The following is a 25,204-nucleotide window of genomic DNA, read 5'->3' as shown; positions in this document are numbered from 1 at the left end:
TGAGAAAATGAGTGCGGATAAATATGGATTGTTTTTCTGGAAAATGCTTTCTTATTTCAAAAGTCAGTTGTGACTCAGTCTGTCCTCCTCTGTCATGGCAGGAACCAGTATATTCACCGTCTATGAGGCCGCCTCGCAGGAAGGTTGGGTGTTCCTCATGTACAGAGCAATTGACAGCTTTCCCCGTTGGCGTTCCTACTTCTATTTCATCACTCTCATTTTCTTCCTCGCCTGGCTTGTGAAGGTACTGCGGAGAATTGTGCTAAGAAAGCCTATGTTCTGTGATGGTTCTGCAGATCTTTGGTTTGGTTTTGGTTGCCCTCTGCTTTGTCATTGTTAGAGTTTGATAAATGTGGTTTGTGATTTTTTTCAGAACGTGTTTATTGCTGTTATCATTGAAACATTTGCAGAAATCAGAGTACAGTTTCAACAAATGTGGGGATCAAGAAGCAGCACTACTTCAACAGCCACCACCCAGGTACGGTATGAGCAAGAGGATGTCATAACCCATCCGAGCATGCGCATGTCTCACCCTCACCATCAGTGGACCTTGGGGAAGCTCTTGCATGTCAGGCTTCTACAGTCTGACTCAGGAAGCTGTCTAAAAATACAGGCACAGGCCAGGCGCAGTGGCTCATGCTTGTAATTCCAGCACTTTGGGAGGCTGAGGGGGAGGGATTGCTTGAGTCCAGGAGTTTGAGACAGCCTAGGTAGTGTAGCAAGACCCCATCTCTACAAAAAAATTTTAAAAATTAGCCAAGAGTAGTGGCATGAGTCTTGTAGTCCCAGCTACTCAAGAGGCTGAGACGGGAGGATCACTTGAGCCCAGGAGGTCAAAGGTGCTGTGAGCTGCAATCACAACACTGCACCCCAGCTTGGGTGACAGAGCCCCAAAAAACATAAAAGAAAATAAAATAAAACAGGTTCAAAGGCCCAAACCCAGAACAATCAAATCAGAGCTTCTAGGCAGTGAGGGAATGACACCTATATTTTGTAACAGCGCCATGGGTGGTTTTGATACAAAACCAAGATTGTCAATCACATTTATTACATACCTTAGATTCTGACATCACAAAATCTCAAATGGCTTGCAGATAAAATGTAACCACCATGGAATTTCTGACTTTTATGAGTATTTATTCATGTACTTGCGAGCCTGTGTAATGTCTATGTGTAGGATTAGAATTTTGTGATGGAAAATATATCTCATTCAGAACAAACCACAGTGCAATAAACTATGACAATCCCTCAAACCCACATGCATGTTTGTGATTTTTTAAAGAATCCCTGTACGTTCAGAAGGATTCCTGTAAGTCCCATAAGACAATATTGTTTCCATAAAACCATAAGGCTCCTGAGAATTTGAAGGTGGGCTACAAATTTTCTAAAAGCAGCAGAGCAGTTATTACAGAAGAGGGCAATTCAGATCCAATGCCTTTGTTTTTGTTTTTGGATTTGTTTCATGTGTGTGTGTTCGTGGTAATTAAAAAAAAGGAAGGGCAGGTTTGCATATCTTCTTCTAGAGTGAATCTTTCTAAAAGACAGAGAAAATAAAAATTCCAGAGTCAGGAATAACATGATACAATGCCTTGTGACTATTATAATATTAAATTCTAAAGAATATTTAGCAAGTTTGTAAACACTTACAAAAGCTGTTAAGACAAAGGCATCTGTCAACACTTACAAGAACTGGTAAGACAAAGGTGTGTGTCAAGGAGCCGAGGTGTGCAAATTTTACTTCTGAAAGCATTCAAGTTGAACTTTTAATAATTATATGTTAAAACGCAATTTAACACACCAATTTGGGAAACGCCTGATGGTGTTGAGGCATCTTTATGATGCTGTAAAAGTCTAAATTGTCCTGTCAGTTCGTTATAGATGAAATAGTGTCAGTCTTATACATTTTTGACAAATAACAGTTCAAACCTCCATGAAAGCTTTTTCTGAATATGCTATCCAGGTTATATCAGAGATGCCATGTAGAAAAGCCTTCAAGAAATCAACCATACCAAGTACTTATCTCCTCTCTCCTCTCTTTTTGCAAACCATGAGAGATAAGAAAGTTCCCAGTCTGTTCTGAGGTGACAGCCTCTAGAAGGACATGTTTTCACTTATGACTTTGAGACCCAAATGGAACGTGGAACTATGATCTCAGCCCTTAACTCACATGCAGTGTTCCTGGAGATGACCTAAAATGCCTTTAAAACCATAGTATGTTTATGGAGTAACTCTCAAGTACAAAATCACAGCTAGAAAAAATAGTGTTTGGAAGCACCACCAAGTCAGCCAATGGTTCTAATAGAAAGGGAAATGTGAACAGACTTGGAACAACCTTGTACAAAATCATTTTGATGCAAAATTGTACTTAATCAAGAGGAATGAGTTGGTAATTCAGAGGTAATGCGTCTAGATATTCAGCAGAGGTAATCACACAGAGAATTGTGAAAAACCTTCATTAAGAAAAATGCTATAGCTGAGGACCTGGTTGCTAAGCAACCAAAGCTCCTGCTGTCAGCCTCTGGGTGAAACACCACTCAGGCAGCCTAGCAACGGGCTTCAGGCCCCGCCCACCCTCGCTAGCCGCTTGCAAGTGGGCCCTCTGATGCTTTTATGTGTAGAGAAGGGAGGGACATCATTTGCCATGATGCTATTATGTTTGTAAAATATGACCAGATTCTGTGAACAAAGACTTCTCATTCAGTGGTTTAAAACACTAAATCACAAGTTACTAATTTGAAGGAATTAAAATAAAGATGATGATTGTAACGCACACAGCTTTTCGGACATGGAAGTTCATTCTTGCCTTTCTCTAGCATATGGAAAATTTGCAGTTGTTAAATATAGGCTATTCTCATCAAAGGACTAAAGGGTCCTGGGCTTGTTGGACTTGTTGGTGTCTAAGTCTGCAGACTTCCCATAACAGCCATGTGTGTAGAAGAAAAATATGTATATATATATATGCACATTTTCAGGACAAAGAAGGGGCTTTCTATTATATTAGGCAGATCACTAGGAATTAACTCTGATAGGGACCATTTTAAGGGAGGTGAAAGGAAATCTGTGATGAGAATTGTTTCTTTAAACTAACAAAGCAATATTTTTCAGTTGAATGGTCACCACCAAATGCCTCCAAGACACAGCATAGAAACAAATTACAGAGAGATTAATGCCAAGGGTCTTTAGGAGACCACAATATAACATGTAACTGGAAAACAGAGGGAAAATGACGTAGTTTTCCCTCTTGAAATTAGTAAGCATTGACTCTGCCTGGACTCTGAGAGGCTTGTGATTTCATACCTGCCTAACTCTTAGATGTGGATAACTATTGCCTTGTGCTCAGCTGTGGATTAGGTTGAAGGGTAAGTGATTCATACACCCATGATATAATACCCCCCTGTGTTAATCCACTATAGGATTACCCAGGCCACAACTTTTTAGTGGTATCCCATCACTGGATGTTGGGATGTGCAGATGAGTTGAAAGATGAAGCCCTGAGTACCGTATCTCACTAACCTAGACCTTTCCTCCCATTATTTAGATGCTTTACTTCAGATACCTGTTACCAGTCCCATCGTTTTCTGACCTAGACTAGCTCATGATAAAGATGAGCTTATCCCAACTTTGCCTCGAGTAGAACTCAAAGAACTGCTAAACTTTACAGCCACACAAGGCTACTGTTCTGTTAAAATGATAAGAGACAAAAAGCAGGCTTCTGACAGTCAATACATATATAACTTTTATAAATGAATCATAGTCCAACAGGATCATATCGAAAGTTTGGTAAAAAAATAAATATTCTGATTGTACAAAGACATTTCTGGGTCTGTTATTATCTCTAATTGAGCACTCTTGCTGACATGTGTTTTCTGAATTAATATCCCCTAATTAAGAGAGAAGACTGATAAAGGTAGAATTGGTGTGGGAAGAAAGGGCACTTATTAGTTTATTCTCCTTTGGGTTTCCATCAACATTCTTAGAATATGGGTTATACAATGCCTAAAGCAACTTATACATAAATGTTAAGTGCTGGGTTAAAAAGTAGAAAAAAATTGATGAAAAGACATATGATGAAAAATGGAAAGAATTTCTCCTCCAAAGAGAAAGTCATGTATAACTTAATGATCGAAGACAATACTTTAGCAAAAATGTGTTTACTGTGTTCCAAGACCATTCATTCCCTCATGAATATACATCATTAAAATGTGTGAGAAAACAATTCAATGAATGCATTTCAGGGAAGTGTGCTTCTAGCATGGTGTAATAATGAGCACCTTCTAATAAGAAATCATAATAATGGAATAATGCAATCATCATAGGAAGCCATAAATGAGAATTAAATTTTGTGAGGTTGCATCATTGAATATATTATTTCATAATGAAATCAAGCCAGGTATCCACTCTCACTATTTTGTGTCATAGTGACTATTAGCTATTTTTTGAAAAACCATCAATTTTCAAAGAATCCAAAGAGCATGCAAATTGCAAAGTAAATTTTAGATTTTCTCTGCATTACTGTGTATGTAGATGTCTGTGTGTGCCTGTCCCGAGTTTGGAATTCTAATTCAGCTGCTAGTGATTCTCCATTACCAAGATTCTTTCTCTTACCACTATCCATTAGATAACCTGTTATTCATGTTGTTGTTGATGATTATGATATTATGCCTATAATAGAACAATTTCAGAAGCATTTTTAACTATTTTACAAACCAATTGACCAGTTATAAAACTCTAGCAGTTGCAGATGGACAGGCCTGAGAGAATTCTCAAAGTTGAAATCTCCATGGGCTTCCAAATGATTGTGCTAAGAGGAGAGTGCCATGGAAATTCATTTGTGTTATTGGTGATATTCTGCCAATTGAGAACGTCTTCTTACAGTCACTCCCGTATGTTGAGATCTGCACTAGCCTAATGGCTTTACAACCTGTCTTATTTAATCTTCACAATAATACTGTAAAGTGGGCGTTATTAATGTCTCCATTTTGCATGTAAAAAATGACAATGATTGGAAAGTTAATTATCTAACCCCATGTTATATAACTGGGTAGTGGTAAAACTGGGACTCAAAACCAGGTTGCTCAGCTGCAAGAGCCTTTTTATTCAGCATAAGATGCTACCTCCTTTCAATTTAGCCATTACAAGCCCTGCTGTCAACATGCTGTCTTTGTTCTGGCCCCGTGTTAACTTTTCTTTTCTTAAAAAAGACAGTATTTATTGCTGGCTGAAAGGGACATTCGCATACATTGTTGCCAAGAGTATGAATTAAAATATCTTTTCCAGAAAACAGTTTGGCAATATGTATCCAAAAGTAAAACATACATACTATCTGACCAAGAGAGTCCACTTTTAGAAATTCATCCTAAGAAAAATTTGGGGCAGTAGCCAAGGGCATATGTTTAAGGTAGTTTATGAGGCATTATGGCAATTTTTTAAAAATGGAAACAGTCTTAGTCTCTAGCAATAAGTTATCGATTATAAATTATGAAATTGGAATAAAGGCAAACCATTAAAATAAGCATTGAACTTTATTGATGTGAAGATATGCTGATGACATATTAGTACAAAAAAAGGATCCCATGTTTGTGTGTGGGATGCAGGTGTGTGTGTGTCTGTGTGTGTAAAATACCTGGAACGTTAAGTCTAAAATGTTAGTGGTGGTATATCTGGGGAATGGGTTTAAGATGTTTTTTTGACAACTAATCCTCATTTTCTAAGCCTTTAACAGTAAAATATTTAATTATAGAATGAGAAAGGAAAATTACATCAGTAAAATGAAAAAATAATGGACATTCTAACAGAAACCACATGTACTAGTTAAGTTACATTCAGTTGCAAGAGACAAAAAAAGCCCGAAATAAGTTGCTTAGGTGAGGTATGCGATGAGGAATCCCGTTCTCTCTCATATAAAGTCGGAGGTGCTCATTCCGCGTGGTATGGTTGCCTGTGTTGCCACGGATCCAGACACCTTCCCTCCTGTTCCAGTTTACACAGCCTCCATTACCATAGTCACCTTGTAGACTAGCATGGCTGCTGTAGCTCTAACCGTCACATCCATATTCCAGAGCACAGGAAGAAGAAGGAAATATAGGAAAAGAGGGTTTCTGCTTGCATCCTATGGTCCTGTGTGTAGTTACATGGTCAAGGTCAGCTTCAAAAAAAGACAAGAACTGGCCTTTTTTCTTGGTAGCCTAGTGACTCCATACAGATTCTCTTTGTAAAACAGGGAAAAGAGATACAAAGGAAAGACTGGTAGTCCCTGCCACAATCCCCACAAGGATCTGAGTCTCTGAGGATTCTTGGCTTCTGCTAGCTGGCCCAACTTCTGTCTCAAAGATCTACTGTCATATTAACCAATCGAAATGTTGCATAATTCAGGGGACTAAAGAGAAACTGAACGTTTTTGCATTTCCTTTACTTTATTTCATACAAATAAATGACCTTGAGAGAACACTTTTACTGAAAATTAAATTGATTCTTTTGATTTTGGTCTACTGAAAAAAAAACATAATTTAACAGAGAAAATTAGTCTGCTACAGATCAAAGTAAATATATGTCCCAGGGATCCTTTATGCCACAATTAGAGAGTACAGGAAGTATCAACAGAGGGTTTTTATTAATAACTGGTGACTGGCAATGCTGGCTTTGTCTTTTGTCCTTAAAATGAGGCTTCCAGAATTTTGACAGAAACTTAACAAGGTCCTATAACAGGTTTGCATCTCCACTGATGCCTGTATTCTCAGAATGAGCCTATTCAAGAAGAATGTGCCTGATTCACCCCAAAAAGAGTTTTTGCAGTTTATTCTAAAGAAAATCCGAATCCTGTAAATGGACAGCTGAGATGAGCAATTTGCAGTTGACATCTTTGTCAAAAGAGCTTTATGTAAATGTGCGCCTCAATTTTATCATTTAAAAATACATATAGGAGGAAGAAGCAGGGGGACTGCCTGAGCTCAGGAGTTCAAAACCACCCTGGGCAACATGCTGAAACCCTCTCTGTACTAAAAAAATACAAAAATTAGCTGGGCATTGTGGCGGGTGCCTGTAGTCCCAGCTACTTGGGAGGCTGAGACAGGAAAATTGCTTGAACCTGGGAGGCGGAGGTTGCAGTGAGTGGAGATCATGCCCCTACACTCCAGCCTGGGCAACAGAGCAGGACTCTATCTCCAAAAAAAAAATTAAAAAATAAATAATAAATATACATATAGGGCCTGTGATTTTTGGCAACAGTCTCTCACCACCTCACTCATTTTATAGAAGGCAAGTTTATTTTGCACAAAGGATCTACCACCACTACTACCAGGGATTTGAGACTATCATTACAAATCCTAGGTAGTGGGATCTTTGCATCATCTCATTCATATTTCCATTAGCAGTTACCCCTTCAAATACAGCATCAGACTATCAGGAGGACATAAATAAGGATGACAAAGGAAATATTTATTTCTGTAAAACAGTGACCTCAGGCAGGAATAAAACAGTGAGTACTTGTAATTAGTATCTTTATTTAGAAAAAGAAAAATGTTTAATTTTGCCCTATTCGTACTGTACACACATACACACACACTTGCTCCTGAGAACTAGAAAGAAAAATATGTTAGTGGGAAAATACGTGAAAGTGGGAAATGTCTTCCAGCTGGGTGTGATATTGACACATAAGTAATATGTGACGATAGCTAGGAGATAATAGGTACCTAGGAGATAATAACCTAGATATCTAATTCAATGGATTTCAGATTTCATGGGCCTGTAGCATCTTGAATTTCATCACTTAGGTCTTTAATCCAAAAGAAACTATTTGTTCCCTTCATAATATGTACATAAAATTTCCGTTGAGCAGATTAATTGCTTCCCAGTTAAAATAATTACACAAAGTATATTAAGCAATGTGGCAGTCTTCTACCGTTAAAATAACACCAGTTCTTTCCCTGTGCCACATGCACGCTTCTTATTTTATTGATCCTGAGAATATTTTTATTAGGTCAGTGAGAACTGTCCACTAAATAAAAATAAAAATTTGCTACCTATAGTAAAAACACACCAGACCAATGCTTTTTAATTCTAATTTTCATTTTCTCCCAGATCTAATAGATATTTATCAATATAATGGGGATAAAATACTAAAGTATTTCTCTTGTGGAGAAGAATATTTGAGCAATTGTATGCAAAGTATATGCAAGACAGAAAGTGCCTGACATAGCAAGTAGTCAATAAGCTCAAGTTATTAACATTGTTCTTTTTTCATTTACTTAAGCTTTCAGTGTCAAAGAAATATAATTGAAATGACTTCATTCCAAATATAAATCCATAAGAAGACATATTTTTGATAACATAAAAATATACAAAGCTGGAGACGTAGAGTTCTCAATGTTCCATATTAAATGTCTCTGACTCATCTCCCTTCTTTGTCTTGAAGATGTTTCATGAAGATGCTGCCGGAGGTTGGCAGCTGGTAGCTGTGGATGTCAACAAGCCCCAGGGACGCGCCCCAGCCTGCCTCCAGGTGCAGTACAATGCCATTTTTAAAAATCGCCCAGCAAAGCTCTTTGAATTTTATTTCATCAAAGAAAATCCACAGCTCTTTAAGCTCTAGAATTGTCCAAATTCATGATCCTGAAGTTAGAGATGGTACTTCACTCCATCCTGTATTCCCAGAACCTAGCTTTTTTTTTTTTTTTTTTTTAAGATACACAGTAGGGATTTGATAAGTTTCTGATGGCTGCACACATGTAAGAGGATTTCAGTGGTATTGAATAAATGAAGAATTTTGTTGACATGTGAAATCTTATAAAAATAGTCTTTACCAAAGACCTGAGTTATTTGGTGGTGGGCAAATTCATTCAATTTAATACCTCACTGAGTAACTGGGAAAAAATATGTTGATACATCGTCTCTCTGTTTTTCTGCTTTTGCAAGGGAACTTTTTCAGTTCCTTATTAAGTTCCTTTTTCAGAGGAACTTAATATAGAGGTGTTTCTTTAGCAAAGTGCACCAATAACAAACATGACGCAATGGGATGGCAGGTGGGACCTGAGAGTCCTCATAAGATAGATTCTCACAGTGATTAGAAGATGGAGCCTCAGGTCCCTGCCGTGAACTTTCTGGAATCACCGTCTTCTCCAGGTTTCTCCAAGCTGCGATTGACAACAATATGGATAACAGCAGTAACAATAAGGCCCAATAAACCCTTTATCTCTTCTTCAGGGGGCCATACTGACATCTTGTCTTGCTTTGTTCCCCCTCCCTGCCCCCCAAATATCAGTAACTCATTCAAAATAATGTCACCTTACCAAGAGCAGCACTCCTACCTTTCCATAATATTTTCACTACTTTCATTTTCCCTCCAAGCAGCCCACTCGTAGGATTGAAGAACTGATTCTTCCACCTGGAGAATTTTATTTTCTTTAGCCTTTTTGGTTTTCGGTGAAAAATCCTCATCTCACAAGGAGTGGTTTCCATAGTTCTTTACATCCCGCCCTCATAATTTGGAGAAGTGTTCACATCTGCCATGGGATGAGACCGTATCTCTTTTCTTTCTTTTGGGTCTTTCTCCAGATAGGGACTTATTATGCAACTCAAGGATTGGTACATGAAGAATAAAATTGTACTCTGAGCCATTACTGTGGGCTTTGTTTATATGCCCATTTTACCGTAGAGTTATTGACTTCTTTTTGTTTCTATTTGTATTGAGGTGTGATTAACAAATAAAATTGTAAATACTTAAGCTATACAATGTGATAATTTGATATATGTACATGGTGTAAAACGATTGTTGCAATCAAGCTAATTAACACATCCATTGCCGCATATGTTCAATAGTTACCTCTGTGTATGTGGGGTGGGGGGTAACACTTAAGAGCTAATCTCCTAGCAAATCTCATGTATACAGCACAGTATTATTAACCATTAATGAATCACTTTGTTTATTAGATCGTGAGAACTTGGCCATCTTTTGACTGATAACTAATATCTCCCCATTTCTACCCCCTGCCCCCAGCCCCTGGTAACCACCATCCTACTCTCTGCTTCAATGAATTTGACTTTTTGAGTTTCTATATATAAATGAGATTATGCAGTATTTGTCTTTCTGTGTCTAGTTCATTTCACTTAGCATAGTGTCTTCCAGGCTTATCTATATAGTTGTCAATGGCAGGATTTTTTTCTTTATTATGGCTGAGTAATATTTCACTATATGTCTATACCACATTTTTTTATCCATTCATACATCAGTATACACTTAGGTTGTTCCTTGTCTTGACCACTGTGAATAGTGCTGCAGTAAACATGGGGCTGCAGATGTCTCTTTGAGATACAGATTTCATTTCCTTTGGGCATATATCCAGAAGTGGGATTGCTGGATCATATGGCAGTTCTATTTTTAATATTTTGAAAAACCTCCACACTGTTTTTCAGAATGACTCTACCAATTTAAATCCCCACCAACAGTGTAAAAGGGTTATCTTTTCTTTATGCCTTTGCCAAATAGTTATCTTTTGTCTTTTTGATGGTGACCATTGTAACAGATATGAGGTGATTATCTCATTGTGGCTTAAATTTGCATTTCCCTGATAATTAGGGATAGTGTGTACTTTTTCATATACCTATTGGCCATTCATGTGTCTTCTTTGGAAAAATGTCTACTCAGAATTTGCTCATTTATAATCAGATTATTTGCTTTTTGTGTTTGTTTTTGTTTTTTAGTTTGGGGGCTTTTTGGTATTGAGTTGCATGAGTTCTTTGTATCTTTTGGATATTATCTCCTTTTCAGAAATATGGTGTTCCAATGTTCCCCTGTTCCGTAGACTGCCTTTTCACTTTGTTTATTGTTAGTTATTTATTCCTGTCAGTTTTAAAAAAATGGAGGGCAGTAAGTGGAGAAGCTTGCAATGAATATTGATAAGTATTATTTTGTGGTCCTCCTTCTGGCCTATATTTGATGTTGGCAATGCTGCTAACATAAAACTACAACTACCTTTACTCCTACTATCACTACTAATAGTATTAACAATGACAATGATTATAGTACTAGCTTCTTACCTAAAAAGCACTTTTATTGACATTATTTTTTAATCCATCAACTGATATTTACTGAGTTACCAACTATGTGCTAGACACTGAGATAGTCCGGAAAGAAACAAGCACAGTCTCCACACTCATAGAGCTTACAGTGTGCTCGAGGGTGGAAGGAACAAAAGGCAGCATCGAGCTAGCAGTCACAAGAGTGACGTGGGTTTTGAAATAAGTAATGCAAGATGCAATGAGGATATATAAATTGGGGTCCTCTTTGAGAGGTCAGGGAAGGTTTTAATGGGTAATCTTAAAACCAAAACTATGAGTAATCCCAACATTTTGGGAGGCTGAGGCAGGCAGATCACCTGAGGTCGGGAGTTTGGGACCAGCCTGGCCAACATGGTGAAACCCCATCTCTACGAAAAATACAAAAATTAGCCAGGCATTGCTAATTTAATAGCACGCCTGTAGTCCCAGCTACTTGGGAAGCTGAGACACAAGAATCACTTGAACCCGGGAGGTGGAGGTTGCAGTGAGCTGAGATTGTGCCATGGCACTGCAGCCTGCGTGACAGAGTGAGACTCTGTCAAAAAAAAAAAAAAAAAAAAGAGAGAGAGAGAGAGAGAATGGGGAAAAGAATGGCTAAGGGTGAGGTTTACTACAACGCTGTGATGTAGAAAGACTGACATGCCTGGTCAGCCATTTATAGGAGACAGTGGTGACTCAGAGGACATAGTGATGTCTCCTGAAGTTACATTCAACCAAAGGGAGAACCCAAGACTAGTGGCTGGGTCTTCTGGTTCCTAGTCCCATGCTTTACCCGGCTGAAAAAAATATGCAAGAAATCATAAGTTTGTGATAGAGAAATAAGCTATCGGGGCTACTCTGAGTGCCAAATCAGAGTTGTATAGGATCAAGAGCTTTAAAATCTTTTAAATCCTTGTTAATAGATGCCTCAAGGTGGCAATATGAAATTAGGAGGCAAGTCAGCCTCCTTATCACAAAGATTTGAGAATAGCAAGGGATTAATGACAAGGTGAAGTGTGATGACAAAACCGAGCAGGGAGATAGTAAAATAAAGATTGGAATGGGGTGGGGATAGATGTCGGGCTTGAAGTGTATAGATGTGGCATCTCAGAGACCCCTATATGAGATATGTGTTATGAATATAGCAGTATGCTTATGACATCTTATGAATGTGACTCATATGCTTAGAAACTGGGGGGAAAGGGATCAGGTAATTCAGTATGATGCAAGTTTCATTCAACTCAACTTCATGTGTTTGCCGCTGAATAAAGCTTTCCAGAGGCAGCAATGAAGAGTGCATGGAAGAAAAGTGGGATGGCCAAGAAGTTGTCTATTTGTACTGAGCAGGAGCTGTGATTAGAGAGAGAATACATTTCCATGTCTGAGGAAAAAATAATTAATTAATTAATTAAAGAATTAAGTAAAAATATATTGAAGATAAAATGGGCATGAAATACTTGATGGCTTTTACTAATGATTAATGGCATCTAAAACTGGGTAACAGGAAAATTTTAATCTGAACCTTCCATTCCGTGGCTTGGACTATCATGGTATCTTACCCTCAAAGAGGAACAGGAGCATATACCACTTCTTTTTATTTTTAAAACAAGCAAAATATGAACATGTTCTCATAAAAAAATTGATACGGAAATAAAATTAAAAGGAAGAGTTTACTTGAAATCGTCTTTCAACATATCCTTCCTCATTCTTCTTCCAATAGGTAACTTGGAGGTTAATGTTGAGTCGATTCTTCTCAGACTCCTGCATTTATGCATTTTATCTCACATGAAAAAGCATTTCTGCCTCCAGGAAGCACTGACATTGTCACAGAATGCTTCTTCTTCCTACACCACTCCCTTCTCACTCATCCTTCAGAACTCAGCTCAAACATCACTTTCTTATCCTCAAAAGCATAAGCCAGGTACCTCTGTTACATGTTTTCATATCATCCTACACTTTTCTTTTACGTCTATCATAATTTTAATAAAATAAAATAAATTAAGGGTATAATTAGCTATTTGATGTCTGTTTCTCCAACCAGGAGAAATTCCATTACTTTAGAGATCATACCAGTCGTGGTCACTACTGGAACTATGCTTTAGACTTGAGAGATGATCAGTTATGTTTATTAACTGAGAACAAGTCCAGTGAAAGAAGGAGCCAGTACCTTCTTGGCTTATGAAAGTACTTATTTGACCTCTCACTTAGAAGGCTGCTCTGTTTATCCTCCTGGTCTTGTCTCCAAGAACTAGAAATTGAATAGACTGTGGCAATAACACCCTTTTCCATACAAAACACTTATTTCTATATGCATGTGGTTGGAGTCTAAAGCAAGCAGTGCACTTGGAGTTTGCTCCCAGAAAGTGCCTTGCAGAGGTTGTAGGGTTTTGGATATCTCTGGATACTTTTGCCAGGATGTCTCCTCTAATCTGTGGTGTCAGAGCCTTGGCAGGACATAACCCTGATTTCTGTCATGTCTCACCTCTTTCAGAACTCTTTTCATCTTGTAAGCATATAAGATAAATTTGTCTTATGTTTAGAAATATTGTGTTAGGAATAGCATCATTGAAAAGAACCCAAACTAATTCTTTTTTTTTTTTTTTTTTTTTTTTTGAGACAGAGTCTCACTCTGTTGCCCAGGCTGGAATGCAGTTGCACAATCTTGGCTCACTGCAACCTCTGCCTCCCAAGTTCAAGTGATTCTCCTGGCTCAGTCTCCAGAGTAGCTGGGACTACAGGCACATGCCACCACGCCCAACTAATTTTTGTATTTTTGGTAGAGACTGGGTTTCACCATGTTGGTCAGGCTGGTCTTGAACTCCTGACCTTGTGATCCATCCACCCCAACCTCCCAAAGTGCTGGGATTACAAGTGTGAGCCACCGCGCCTGACTGGACCCAAACTAATTCTATGTTAACAAGAAGATAGAGTTTATTGGAATGAAACATTCGAACGGCTGTATTTAAATGGAATTTGTAATTTTGGAAGTGTTGAAATAAATTAGAAAAACTGAGGTATCAATAATATCTGAGAGATAGCAAACTGATGTTTGAGTTCCCATTTAACTACTAGGAGCTGTTGATTTTGTTCAAAGTGGGACTTTGTTTTTAAATTTTACCCCAAAGTTTAAAAACCAGAGTATTTTACATAAAAACCCACATGTCCTACCCATCTTGTAAAACAGAATGATCTGGCAACGAAGAGCTCTCATTTCCACCTGGCTAGAGTTGGCCAGAGCTGGGTGGTGGCTGCCACATTAGCAGAAGTAAAGAGACTTTATTGTGCCTCAGTTTCCCAACTCTCCGTATTGTCTCCACAGCACTAGAAGTGAGTGTTTTACTTACCCATGAATTCATACATTTATTTTTCTAAGAGTAGAGAAACATTTCTCTTTGTCCGTGACTCTATCGTGCGGAAATAAATAAAAGTAATAAATTCATAAATATATAAATGTATAAAGATACACAAATGTGTGGATGAATGAATAAAGAATAGATACAAGGCATTTTAAAAGCACCTGTGATTACAGAAAACAATGAGAAATGAACCTGGTATTTTAAGGAAAAAGGTTATTCCGATGTGTTAAATATGTAACCCTAAGCCTAGTTTTCTCATTGTTACTTGCTAGGTCCCAGGAGGCACTTGGTTGAGTGACTCATGGAATAAATGAAGATAATGTAACTTTAGATCACAAAGATTATATAATAACAAGTAGTCCACACATTTCAGTGATTCTAAAATAGTATTTTCATATATTTTATGTTTTTAACATTTTAAAACTTTAAAATCATAACTCAGCATAATTGGAAACTGGCTCAAATTCTCTTATAAATGCAATGTACTAAAAAAATCAAAACTTCCTTCATTGATATTATGTATTATACTTTTCACCTTATTTTCTACTCTCTGTATCCTCATCCAGTTACTAGAAGTAATTAGGTAATTTAATAAAACAAGATTGATTAAGGTAGCTTAATCTTCCTCACCATTACTAAATTAAATACATGATGTAACCGATACTTCTCTGGTGCTGAGTTTTTTACATGTAATAGTTTATTCTCTCTTTCTCCTTCTCTCTCTATGTGTATGTATATATACACAAACATATATATACACATACACATTTATATATATACATATATGTGTGTGTGTATGTGTGTATATGTGTATATACATATATATAGAAACATTGCTGGCATAAACCTATTAGGATTTTATGTATTTCAATGGACAGAGATTCAGATCACACATTAGCAACTATTTTTAAATTGTTTTCCTACATTCCCACATGTGCATATACATATTTTACCATATATCAAATATTTCCATTATTATGGTATTTGTTTCCTTTTTTCAAGTATTGGTTATGGAGACAGTCAAATGAATTAGGGCACATAAAACATCTTCTTACTCTTCTACAGAAAAAAATAGGCTCCATTGAGTCATTTGTAGAGGAAAATATGGGTATCTTTGGTCTGCAGTTGGAAACCACAAATTTATTTTGTGTTCTGAGACACAAATTATAATTACAATCATAGCTATAATTATAATTAGAATAGGAACCATATGTAGGCATGCAAGGAAAAGATTCAATTTGGTGCCCTTAAAGTGATCTTTCTGTTTTTTTAATAAGTGAAAATGCACATACTTGTAAATGTAATTGCAAGACCACAAGTTTGGAGCAGGAAGACTAGCAGAAAGGTATTGTTAGCTTGCTAAGTTATATGTGGTGAGCTCTGTCATGCTACTTGTTGACATTTTTCGTTAACCAACTGTATTATATTAATTTGGCCAGGACATTTCTCATGTTTATCCAGTTATTAATGAAATTTATACCATGCTTAATAAGGCTAAGTTTAATAAGATACTGAGCATGGGAAATGTGTGCAATTCCTAATAAATTTATCTTCATGTTAAAATGAGTAAGTGAATGTCCTAGAACCCCTGGAAAACCCCTCCCATCCTCTGTCATGCCTGCAATGTCTTTCTGGCTGTTTCTTGTCTCTGTGCATTGCTGATATGCTTGTCACTTACTTAGGGGCCCCTCGTTCCTGTTCCTTCTTTTTTTTTTTTTTTTTTTGAGAAGGAGTCTCACTCTGTCATCAGGCTGGAGTGCAATGGTGTGATCTCGGCTGACTGCAACCTCCGCCTCCCGAGTTCAAGCGATTCCCCTGCGTCAGCCTCCTGAGTAGGTGAGACTACAGGTGCCCGCCACCACGCCCAGCTACTTGTTTGTATTTTAGTAGAGACTGGGTTTCACCATGTTGGCCAGGATGATCTCTATCTCCTGACCTCATGATTCACCTGCTTCTTCCTGTTTTTGGTCCATGCTGTGGGGACAAGATGACTGGTGGTGAAAAAGAAAAGCCTAGGGACATAGATAAGCCAAGCCCCATACCTGGTTTCTTTTCCTTTTTGTGCTACAACTGCCTAAATGCACATCTCCCAACATGACCTCCTCGCCTCTCCCTCCTGCCTCCCCAGCTACAGGTGTCCTTATCTTCACTTGATGCATAAACACCCAATACAACATCTTGTTTTGAGACTACACGCTATTGTAGTCTGTTAAAGATAAGACTCTGGAAACATATTTCAGCTACACTACTTACTAGTGGCAGGCGATAGGACATGTTTACGGAAAATGGGGATGAGAATATGTCTTTCCTGGGTTTGTGAGAATTAGTGAGTATTTATGACTTAGTAAAGAATTGTTTGATTGGAAGGAACAGACCATCTGCTCAAAGGGAACATTTATTGCAAGTGTCATTCAGCCTTTCTCTGCCTGTCTCTCACTCTCTGTTTGAGCCAGGTGATTTCTGTCTGTGAGCCTGCCTCTGTTTTCTCACCTTGAACATTGGCTTTATTCTATTTTGTTTGTTTTGAATTTTTTCTCTCCTTGCATATTACCCAAGTATGGCTGGTTGTGACTGAGTTCAATGACCTCCCAATCAAAAGCCCTAATGAGACTCCCCAGAAAACACCCAAAGCTGAAGGTGCACTGGGAGAAAATGAAGTTGCATGGGGGGCATCAGAAACAGGAGGCACGGCCGGGAGCAGCAGGCCAGGAGAGTGCAAATGGAAGGAAGCAGCAGGTCTACTTAAGCAAAGTGTTGGATTTTCCTGTAGAGCAAACCCAAAGTTGTTTGAAACTTCCCTTTTTAATCCCCTCTGAAAGCCTTGCCCCATCTGTGCTGGAACCACTACTCAACCACCCTCCTTAACTTCACGGAATGGGTGGAGAGAGGACACAGCACTTTGGTCATATTAAGCAGTGAGACTTGACTGCAGTACTTACAACTCAGCAATCATTTTTCCCGTTAAATTTTTCAATCTTACAGGACTTGAGAAGTTTATTAAGGGCTAAAGAAATAGGCTATTACAGTCTCACCTGAAGCTCAAATCATGCTGTATAGGATAGTTTCTTTAGAGAAACACCACATAGTTACAATACACTTACAAATTGACAATTTGTAAATTGGTGCTATTTTACAATATAATATTAAGTCAATTTCCTTGCATTTAAAAAATACATATTCTGAAATGATTTAGAAACACAGATAAGAAAAAATACCTGTATGTCTGTCAGAAATAATAATAGCTAATATTTATGGATCACCCACTATGTGTTTTATTAGGTATTCAATTATTTGATGCTCACAGCACCATAAATGTAGGTACTAATATGACCTGTTTTACAAAAGAGGAGGTTGAGGCACAGACAGCATAAGGAATTTGATGGTCACATACTTACTAAATGGGGATTTCATCTCAGGCAGTCCACCTTATATTTTTAACCACTTCATTTTCACCCCTGTGTATTACCCTACTGTAAAAATATCTCACATTTTGTTCATTCATTTATTCATTCCACTATTGATGGACATTGAGCTTGTTTGTTACTGTTTTGCTATTGCAGACCATCTAAGACCTTTCTTATCCATGTCTTTGTATGCACACGTGAGAGAGCTATTCTAACATAGATAGCTAGGACAGCAATTTCTGGGTTAAAGGATATGAACACCTTTGACTCTCAGATATGGCAAATGGCTATGTGGATGATAGGGCTATTTTGTATGCCTTCTAGAAACTTCTAAGAGTGCTCATTGTCTACATCTTCACCTTCACTTGATGTTATCAGGCTTTTACACCTGATGGCATGAAATGGTGTCTTGTAATGTAAATTTGCATCTCCCTGATTACAGCCTATGGATGTTGAACATTTTTAATAGATTCAAGGGCCACACATTTTCTGTAGATTGCTTGTTTATCTCATTTGCCCATTTATCTGTTGATTTTTCTAAGTGATGTTCAGGAATTCTGAGTGTTTCTAAAGGGTATATTGTTTCTTTCTAAATAAAAATTTGAGATATTAGATATAAGAACAAATTTAAAATATTAATGCTTAACACATGTACCTTTTTCATCTCTCCCATCTTTAGTCAATAAAGCACTTCTTTTATGTGACATTAAAGAAACCGATTAGAAAATTTCTTCATTGTGTGCTTAAGTGTGAGTCTTAGAAAGGTGAAAAGTTATAATTGACTCTTTCAGCGTCAAACCAAGCAGGTATCTAGCTGTTTAAACACTACTTTAGCATAAGCCACAGCTGTGGGACGGGTCACTCCAGTGCTTGACAAATAGAGGTTTGTTCAATTGGACTCTCATTTGCTGTTTTCCCCCTGCTGCCCAGATAGGAGTTTTCATCTCTTGACACTGACAGATGTGGCTGCACACTTTCGAACCATCTTCCAACACACCCCCATGCTCTATTACCATAAGGAAAGTCTCTGACAAGAGAATGAAAGTACATGTATGTGAGATGTGGCACAATGGATCTGTTTCCTCTGGTAGCATCCCAACGCGTGCCTCCTGTGAGGAACAGAGGGAGGTAACAGTTTCTTGCTGAAAGTTGGTCAAATGGTGGCGAAATTATTCCTGTAGTATTTTAATGCTCTTTGGAAACATTTCCATTGAAGGCTAAGATTGAGGGGAGGTGGCCTGTGTGATGTGAGCATTTCAAGTGACGAAGTGACATCCTGGGCACTCCTGAAACTATCTTCTTTATGAACCTTCCCACAAACTGGCAGATAATTTCAAGAATTGATGGAGCCCATGAGAATGTAGTTTCCCTCCAGAAGCTAACCTCTTCTATACTCACAGACCAGCGTGAGAAGGCAGTGTGATCCAGCTAAGACCGTGTGGGCGAGGAGCACCTGGGACAGTTTGATTAATTTCGCTAAGCCTCAGTTTCATTACCTGAAAAGTGAGGATAATAACATCTCTCGGGGTTTTGTAAGAATTAGAGATGATGGACTGTACATACAGGCACAGTGTGTGGGATGCTGTGGGCCGCTCTATCTGTAGGCTTGTCTGTCGTCGCTGTCAGCACACTCACCCAGTGCTGTTCACTACCCAGGACATCCTGTCCATTTCCAGGAGGTCGGCTCTCTCGCGTGCCCCAAACCCAGCGACTCCAGCCTTTAGGGCCAGCCCTCCTTCCTTTCCAAGATTTTAGAAGCGCATTTCTAAATGTCCAGCAGACGTGTTTCCCAGGCATTCTTGCAAACACATCACCCTTCTCATCATAAAAACTAAACGCAGCTCTCTCCCCAACCGGTTCCCACAAAGAAACTAGGTTTTCCCTGCATTTCCTGAAACCTCCAAACCGACCCATTATTCTTCTCTTTTTGTCCTCTCCAAATCCAATCTGATCCCTCTTCAATTCTGTCATTAATTCAGTATTTTGAAATTTTTTGAATCATTCTCTCCACTCCATCTTCATATCCCTGCCCTCCAAATCAGGTCAACGCTTCCTCAACAGAGTGATCACTGATTCCTTGATTATATTTGGTCATTTTCTTTTTTGTTTCTCTTTCTTCTCTATTGCCTCATTCACGATAGGCACTTGCCAAAAATTTGCTAAATTATACGTGATTGTACACATCCAGTTGCATTCATGTGCAGAAAACACAGCCTCACACACAACAGACCTAAATTCTTACTCTCCCCCAGGCAGGTGTCAAATGATGCTTCCCCCAAACGCTCACTCATGCACACAGAGACACACAGTCAAAAACACATGCACGCATGTGTACATGCACATATATACATACTCATACAGGCTCACACATGCTCACATACGCACACACACCTCAAACAGTAACAGACACGCACATGCACACTCATGTGCACATACACACGCCTACATACTTATACATGCTCATGCACACTCACACACCTCACACGTACATACACACAGTGACACACAATCACACACACACATATGCAGACAGGCACACACACATGGATCTACAAACCTACAAACTTACACATTCACACACACCTCACACGTACATACAGTGACACACAGTCACACACAGACACACATGCACACATGCACACACACGGCTACACACACATACACGCTCAGACATGCTCTCACACACCTCACAATGCACACTCATAAACAGTGACACACAGTGACACACACACACACACGCATGCACAGAGACATGCATATACACGCTTATACAAACTCACACACACCTCACACTCACAAACGGTGACACAGTGACACACAGACACACACATGTGATGCACACATACACACACATGCATAAACACTTGTACACACTCATGCATGCTCACACACGTACCTCACACACGCACATACGCTCACACACACAGGCGCACACACACATTCATTTTCAATGTCTCAGGGGAATGTAAAACAACGACTTGGAGGAAAAGTTTGTAGGAAAAAGTAAATATAAAAATGGTTATGCTATAATTACCTGGAATAAATATTAAAACCAGGAAAAATACAATAGCTAAATGTGGAAAGGGGTAGCTAAAATGCTACTTGAAAAAGGCCTATTGTAATTTTGAAGCCAGTGGCCAAATAAACTAAACAGAGGGGGGCAATTGATAAATCCTCAGTTTGAAATATCCCATATATATTTATTTAAATATATATTCAATATGTATCTAATATGTCCTGATTATATTTCAAATAATAATTATATTTAGAATGGACACCAGATGACCAGGCATATTATAATAAAAAATAAGATTAAAATATTAGTGTTATTTTTATTTATTTATCTGTCTTACTGGCAATTAAATGGTTTTGCTTCTTTGATTTTTAAACCTCATTGGAAGAAATATTCAGAACATTTTAAGATTATTTGCGTGCCAAGTTATCTCAAACTAAATTCCTGTCTCATATTATATTTTCATCCTCCAGTTTGAATCAGTCTTGTGACTCTTGAATGTTTGCAATTATATTAATTAGGAGACATGTACTAACGTATGCCAAGAATTTATAAAATGTCCACTGGAGACAAATTATTATTATTGAATCTACTATGAATCCAGCCTTGCAGGAACTGAGTACTGAAGTTTAGGAATACCAGACTAAAATATACATATATATATATGTGTATATATACATATGTGTATATATGCATATATATCTGTATATATACATATGACCTTTTTCTACTCTTTCTGGACACCAGGGAACATGAAAGAAAAGTATTGTGGAATAACTAATATTTTTTATTTTTATTACCCATGTCCAGCCAAGTAAGCAAAGTCAACACTTTATTGTTGAAAAGCCAAGATTTTAGCATTTTTATTCTTAATTTTTCTTCCAAGTCAATAATGAAGTCATGCAGGGGTATTGAGTTCTTAATCCATAAATTATAGGTTAGTTAATTGAAAGATTTTTGTACATGTCATCATTTACTTTTCCTTTCTCCTACTAATCCATAAATGTAGGCCACAAAGTGTGAGGAAACCAGGGGATTTGAAGTAGTGTTCTGTAAGATAGTTTAAATTATGAATATCCATTATGGCATTGTACTCTAGGAAATACATGTTGTCCTCAATTGAAGCTTTCATATAGACAATTTCCCATATTTTAAATCAGTTCAAGACAGATGATTTTATTGGACAGGATATAGGAAAAGTTCTATTTTAAATATTTCTTACTTTAACTGATATATTCAGATCTCTGTAGTCTTAGTGACAGTATCCCAATGCCCAGAAATGGCTTTTGTGTGCGCCTAGTTCTTAGAAAGACATCATAGCTATGTGACTGCCATGGCATTGTGATTAGTAAGGAGTCTCTAAACAGCAGAAAAGGACTATTTATAATATATATGACCCAGACTAGAGTAACAAAGTGAAACACCTTAGAAAAGCCCATAAAATAGTTTCCCCTTCCCACAAGGGTTATTATTTATGACCAATGTATGAGTTTTGAAATACCCTACAGCAGACTCAGAGATGCCATAAGAGCTGGGGGAGCTGAGTGGTGAACAATCAAGTTGAAGTCCAGGAGTCCTGACTGTTAGCATTTGCTGCTTTCCATGATGTAAATGCTCCCACCATGGCCAATTTCAAGTTACCAACATGACATCAGTAAACATGAAGGTGGAGAGAGACGCGATTGTAGCTCCAGCACACCACAGCTGGGGAAGCTGCACTCTCACTTCAGTCAGAGATGGCATATACATACATACATGTCATACATGTCTATGTAAACACGTTGCAAATTTTGTTTGCAAAAAGTGGAATTTTTGATGCCTCCACCCAAAGAACCTAATTTCCAACATCACTGTAGAGGGGAAGAGAGAGGGAGAGTTTTGAGAAGGCACAACCCTTTCTCAAAGCAACACATCCAAAGTGATGCATCACTTCCATTTCTGTTCTGGTGGTGAGAACCAATCACATTGCTCCACTTTAGTAATAATAAGCTGAGTGATGTACATGAGCTATACAGCAGGAAGAGGAAACCAGCTTGGTAGGTATAATAGCTTTTGCTAAACAACAAAGCACCCTAAAACTTAACGGCCTGGACAGACGCTAACTTTTACTCATGAATTTGTGGATCAGTTGAACAGCCCTGCTAGTCTGAGCCAATCTCAGCTGACTACATCTAAGCTCACGCCTGCCTCTACGGTCAGCCACTCATCAGCTGGCATCTCTGATTTTGGGTGTGGCTTGCCGTTAATTGAAATGTAGAGAAAGGGAGGGCCCATGGCCACCTGGCCACCATGAAACAGGCTAGGCTGCAGGGTTGATGTGGTCGCTCGGGGTTCCAAGAGCAGCAAGAGTAAGTTCTGACACACAAGTATTTTCCAAGTCTCTGCTTACCTCACCTTTGCTACCGTCTCACTGACCAAAACAAGTCACAGGGCTGAGTCTGGAGTCAGTGTGGAGGATACTACCAAGGATGTGTGGACACAGGGAGGCGAATTCAACTGGAGGCCACTGGATTTTTTCACACAGGCTAAGAGGAATTTGAAAATCACTGGCTTGGCGTCATAATCGATCCTGCTTAGCGGTGATTTCTTTCACACCAGCCATTGGTGGTGCATTTTTCCTTCTTGTTAAAATCTAGTTTGTGTTGTAAAGTCAAGAGGAGCTGGTGATTGAAAAAAATAACATCCACATTTGTTTGTTGATTTGTAATTTGACATCTAACTTGACTCTTACAGAGTAGAGTGAAAGCTATACTCACATGGCCTAGAGATAAAGGGTCTGTTCAGGATTCCCTTACTCGGCTCTTCATTCCAAGAAAGAGAGCCAGCCACTGATAGGGCGTGGCAGCTGACAGGGTGTCCACTGATATCATACACTCTTGTTACCTTTGTGGAGATTGACTTGTGGATTCCCTTCTGTCCTGACTCTCTAAAGACACATCAGGAACAGACAGATGGGAAAGGCAGTCTTAAGGACATCCACTGGTTCCGTTTTCAGTGTTGATGTAAGTGTTACCTTTTTAATATAAATTCTTTGTGTTAGACAGAATAATTGTGTATATTGATAGTAGAAGTAATGAATATCCAGATGTGTTCTAAATAAGGGAAGCAAAAGATGTCCCACTTGCAAATGGGAGATTTATTTTAGGTTTTATGCATTTGGTCTTTTACATTGTGTCCTTGTTCTTATGTTCATGGCTCGTATGCAGGATGGTTTCTGAGAATTTCATCGTGTAATTGCATTGTTCTCCAAATACGTTTATTTTGAAATCCAATTAAAACACAACTTTTAGTACATGGCTGATGCCGTATTCAGTGGCGGAGACTTGGTTTTACTAAGGTGAGTTGTTTTACTCACTCAAGTAGCAATTTAAAGACAAATTTCATTTCTGAGCTGTACTGTTAATTATCCTAATTTATATTTATTGCAACCTCTAAGACCACTATTTTGTCTCTTTGTCTACAGTCTTCAGAATCTTTAAGTTATTGTTTCATGGGAAAAATCCTGGAGAAATTTAATAGAAAGAGCTTTTATGAAGTACTTGAGCATTTATACCACAAAAAAAGATAGGTTAGCTTTAGATCATTTTGAAAGTTTATAAATTTTCACGGTCTGTTTCAAGATTACTCATCTCTTCCACCTGATTTCTCATGTTACACCTTCAGACCTTCCCTGTAAGCAACTGACTGCATCTCTACTTTTAAATCGTTAGAGTATTTTCCAAGACTGAAATATGAGAGTTACAGAGCACACTGTGTCCACTACAGGCTAGATTGTACACTAAACTCCCTTATTTTCATTTTATAGCCAAAAGATGTAGATGTCATCATACTCGTTTCCTCTATGAGAAAACTGAGTCATAGAGAGGTTAAATCCTGCACAGAGACAAGATTTAAACTCAGCTCGTCCTGTCTTCCAAATTGACATTCATTAAACCATGGCAATCTTAAATATTTCTGTGAAGAACAGACTGTCTTCAGCTTTCAGATTTAGGGTTCATGTACTTATACCTTCTATCCAACCACAAATACTTGGTAAGGAAGCTGCTGTCACTCTTTTTTAATATATAGAGCAATGTTGACCAATGAATTTTGACTGCCTGATACAAGGCAAGAGACTACCTGGTTTGGGCTCAAAATGTCTAAGATGTTTCTATCTCTGTAGGCCTAGAAATCTACTTAGACTTTCTGAGCCTGTTTCTCCATATGTAAAGGGAGATGCAAAAGTATCTACCTCACAGAGTTGCTGAGGATTAAAGATGTTATTATATGAGCAAGCAACATGCTTAGAATGAATCTTGGCACAAACCAAGCACTCCAGAAAGCAGTAGCTCTTCTTTCAATAATGTATCCTGTTGTTGTCCATTTTAATTGCATGAGGAGCCCTCCCCATGTTTGACTTA

At 38.2% G+C, this 25,204-nt stretch overlaps 1 protein-coding gene across 8 annotated transcripts in view; it reads left to right on the top strand.

The window, feature by feature from the left end:
- NALCN (sodium leak channel, non-selective) overlaps positions 1 to 25,204 on the top strand; it is a 351,429-nt gene that overhangs the window by 118,106 nt on the left and 208,119 nt on the right. For all 8 annotated transcript variants that reach the window (XM_007960806.3, XM_038007863.2, XM_038007864.2 and 5 more), the window contains 3 exons: positions 102 to 244; positions 374 to 478; positions 8,411 to 8,497. In XM_007960806.3, the coding sequence (XP_007958997.2) occupies positions 102 to 244; positions 374 to 478; positions 8,411 to 8,497 (335 nt within the window). The remainder of the gene's footprint in view (positions 1 to 101; positions 245 to 373; positions 479 to 8,410; positions 8,498 to 25,204) is intronic.

This window comes from Chlorocebus sabaeus, chromosome 3, assembly GCF_047675955.1.
Source record: "Chlorocebus sabaeus isolate Y175 chromosome 3, mChlSab1.0.hap1, whole genome shotgun sequence".
Classification (NCBI taxonomy): Eukaryota; Metazoa; Chordata; class Mammalia; order Primates; family Cercopithecidae; genus Chlorocebus; species Chlorocebus sabaeus.
The sequence above is the reverse complement of the archived record's forward strand: the minus strand, read 5'-3'. Positions and strand labels throughout refer to the sequence as shown.